Raw genomic sequence first — 3,630 nt, forward strand, 5'->3', positions numbered from 1 at the left:
ATTGGGAAGAGCTCTAAATTATTTTTCTCAAAATTAAAATTTTTCCTTTAACACAAACCTGTGCATTGTTTGTAAATTCCTCATTTAAAACAATGGGTGCAGGACAGTTGTTAAAAGCCCAGGTAATAAAATGTATTCAGTTACTTGAGACAGTAAAAATCCTAATTGAGAAGTATTACAGACAAATTAAAAAATATATTCGAAAGCATTTCAAATACCAATAAGAGTTTCAAATGGAATATTTTATTCACATGTTAGTTGTCTTTTTAACATGTACACACACACTGACACACTCTGATTGGTCTGCGTGGAACAAGGGTTGTCTAAATATCCTAAGGGAAAATGAAAAATTAAAAAATATATTAATTTTTCATTGTTATAGACAATTACATCCACATCACTTACAAAGCTATTACTGATTCTGTTCAAGGAAGCAGAATGGCATAGGAGGAGGAAACTTATGGGCAAATTCAGCAGTGACACAACTGAGATCTCAACATGAGAAAGCTGACAAAACATGGATTTTTGCTGTGAAATTTTTCTTTGCAAAATATGGAGAAAAGTCTCTCAATGGGCAGTAAATAAGAGAAGGTGGTGAACTTTTGTAGTCAATTCTCACAGTATTGTGTAGGGGCAACAAGAAAACTGTTTAGTCCTTCTCTGGGACCAGTTTCAGAACTTTTCCAATCGCAATGGTCTTACCCTCATCTCTTAAAGTAAAACGACCCATTTGAGGAAAATCTTTGAATGTCTCAAGGCAGATAGTTCCTGCTGTCCTTAAACGGGCAATGCACACTTGATCTTGTTTCACGAAGCGGGGCCGTGTCTTACTCTTTTCTCCTGATTTTTTATCTACCAAGGAGATTAAGGCTGTTATCTCAACTTCCTCAATACAAGTATGAATGTGCAGCACCGCATTATAACCTGGGCAGATGATGGACTTGTGCTCAATAATCACTATCTGAACATCAAATGTGCGTCCAGAATGGCAAAGATTATTAGGATCACAGAGTATGAATCCTGGAAGAATCTCTTCTTCTTCAATTCCCTTCAGTCTGATTTTAAGGTTTTCACCTGGAGCTACATAATCAGTTTCAGCATCATCAGAAAGTATTCCAAGAACTTCCACATTGTGCTTATTTGGCATCATCACAAGCTGCTGGCCTTTAAAAATGGATCCTGATTCCAGCTTTCCCAGGACCACAGTGCCCATATCCTTGTACTTATCCACAATTGGCAGTCTAATTGGTCCATCAATGGATCTGTTGAAGTTTGGCATATTATCCAAATACGGAATGAATGGTAATCCAGTGTACCAAGGGCAGAAATCTGATTGCTCTTTAATATTTGCCCCGGTAAGCCCTGAGCAGGGCATAAAGTGAATGTCCTTTTTGGGACTGAAGCCAACTTTCTTCAAAAAGGGCACTAGCTTTTCTTTACATTCTTCATATCTCTCGCTGCTCCAATTTACTGTGGGATCATCCATCTTATTAATAAGCACTATTAAATATTTCACCCCTGCTGTTTTTGCCAACATCGCATGTTCTCTTGTCTGTCCACCTTTTTCAAATCCAGTCTCAAACTCTCCTTTCCTGGCAGAGATTACCAGTACAGCCAGATCAGCTTGAGAAGCACCACCAATCATATTTGGGACAAAACTCTTGTGGCCAGGGGCATCTAAAATTGTGAAATGTTTCTTTTCTGTTTCAAAATAGGCACGACCCACTTCTACTGTTTTACCCTTGTCTCGTTCTTCCTGATTTGTATCTAAGGCCCAGGACAAATACCAAGTTTCTCTGTTTTTTTCTTTAGCTTCTCTTTCATATTTCTCAAGTGTCCTTTTGTCAACCATTCCTGTCAAAAACATGATCTGTCCTCCAATGGTTGACTTTCCGGCATCTACATGCCCAATGAATACCACATTTACGTGTTCTTTTTTAGGAGCACCTGAGGGTACGACCACAGATTTCGATTTTCTGATTTCCTCTTTCTCAATCATTTCCTGGCCACTTTCTTCTGGGGGCCCCGAATCTCCCAAGGAACTACCCCCTGGCTCAGCTTCACTTACTTCTTTATTGTGCTCCCATGATTCTTCTAAGACCATCTCCACCTCTCCATTTTCTACAACAGGTTCCGAAAGTTCCATGGTAACGGCTGAATTGGAACCTTCATGCCACACTAGCTGTTCCTCTTTGGAATGTTCCACAGGTGCCCCCCGTCCCAGCCTTTTACCTTGAGGGTCGCCCGCGCCGGGGCAGGTTTCATCGATGCCGGGGGCGTCGGCCGGGGGGGTCTGCGGCTGGCACGGGCCCCGCAGGAAGGACGGCACGAACTCCGCGGCGTGGACGTTAGGCACGAAGGGTTTGGCGTTGACGTTGAGCTGTCGGCTGAAGGCCGAGCTGAGGGGCTCCCGCTGGGCCTCGGCCGCCGCCGCCGCAGCCGCCGAGGCGGCTCGGTCCCCGCTCGGGGCCAAACCCGGTGCTTCCATGTCCACCTGGTCCCAGCAGTCGGGAGCCGAGTCGCTGCTGCTGCTGCTGCCCGGATCCATGGTCCTCAGCCCTGATGGATGCGGGGAGGGAGCGGGCTCAGCGGGCCAGAAAGAGCGGGCAGTGCCGCCAGGGATGAGGCGGCAAGAGCAGGGGGCTCGGGGGGGAGCGACACGAACCTTAGCGGCGGCGCGGAGGCAGCCCGGTCCCGACGCTGCATTCGCAACTGCGGCGGCGGCAGCAGATATGGCGGCGCAGCCTCTCCTGTTGTGTGTGAGCGGATCTCCTCCCCCAAACCCCGACCACTTCCGACTCCTCCACCGCCGACCCGGCGCCGGGCGGGGATTGACCCCTCGCTGCCATCCGTACGCTCGGCCTCCTGCATCCTCAGTCTTGGGTGAAGTCCGAAAGTCTCTCTCTTTTTTTTTTTTTTTTTTACGAAAATGTCCATTCATTTTTGTTCACGCGCTCCGGGAGAGCGATTTGACCACGATTTAATGATTAAGCCTAGACAGGCACACCTGATTTCCAATTCTACTCAGATTCAAGTGAAAATGAAAATTGCTATTGAACAAATGGAGGTAGGATAGGGATTAAAGGTTTACCCAGCAACCGAAGGAAGAAATTAGTGATCAGGGAGGCGCTCTTGAAATACAGGGAGATGAAGCCGAACCTTGGAAATGCGACTTTAGATCAGTATTAATTTGAAACCCGAGGCCTTTGGATTTCCCTTTTCCAGTGCCGCCCCTCCCGCCCCCCTCGCCCCCCCCCCATAAGCCTATAACTTTGGCTGATGGCTTCTACGGTGTAAAGATGGGGTTATAACCTTTTTTCATGTTAAGCACTTTGGCTGTATCTACATGGAAGGAATTCCCAAGGAGACCCTTGTCCCGGTAAAGCTGCACAACCTACAGCATTTGTGCAGGTGCCAGGACAATGGCTGGCCTGTGATGCGGTGGTGGATCACATAGACAGGCACAGGACTCAGATCACTTGTATTCTTCTAACCAACTGTATTCTGGTGTACCTGCCCCACTCACCAGCACCTCCCTGGAGTACACCCTAGGTCCACAGGCTTTCCTCTCTAATTCTGGGGGCCTGGAACCTTACTGCTGATACTGGGTTTGCTCTAAGAAAGAATCAG

At 46.8% G+C, this 3,630-nt stretch overlaps 1 protein-coding gene across 1 annotated transcript; it reads right to left on the reverse strand.

Annotated features, from left to right (window-relative positions):
* Positions 1-223: 223 nt before the first annotated feature.
* On the reverse strand, positions 224-2,751 carry GSPT2 (G1 to S phase transition 2). The gene is made up of 2 exons (XM_036841166.1): positions 2,666-2,751; positions 224-2,559 (listed from the first exon to the last, which is right to left on the reverse strand). The coding sequence occupies exon 2, from the start codon at positions 2,546-2,548 to the stop codon at positions 650-652; it is 1,899 nt and encodes a 632-aa protein (XP_036697061.1). The 5' UTR covers positions 2,549-2,559; positions 2,666-2,751; the 3' UTR covers positions 224-649.
* Between the last annotated feature and the right edge of the window lie 879 nt (positions 2,752-3,630).

The sequence above is a fragment of the Balaenoptera musculus genome, chromosome X (genome assembly GCF_009873245.2).
Source record: "Balaenoptera musculus isolate JJ_BM4_2016_0621 chromosome X, mBalMus1.pri.v3, whole genome shotgun sequence".
Taxonomy (NCBI): Eukaryota; Metazoa; Chordata; class Mammalia; order Artiodactyla; family Balaenopteridae; genus Balaenoptera; species Balaenoptera musculus.

Coding starts and splice junctions, on each gene's coding strand:
- GSPT2 (XM_036841166.1), bottom strand. CDS start 2,548: ATGGATCCGGGCAGCAGCAGCAGCAGCGACTCGGCTCCCGACTGCTGG.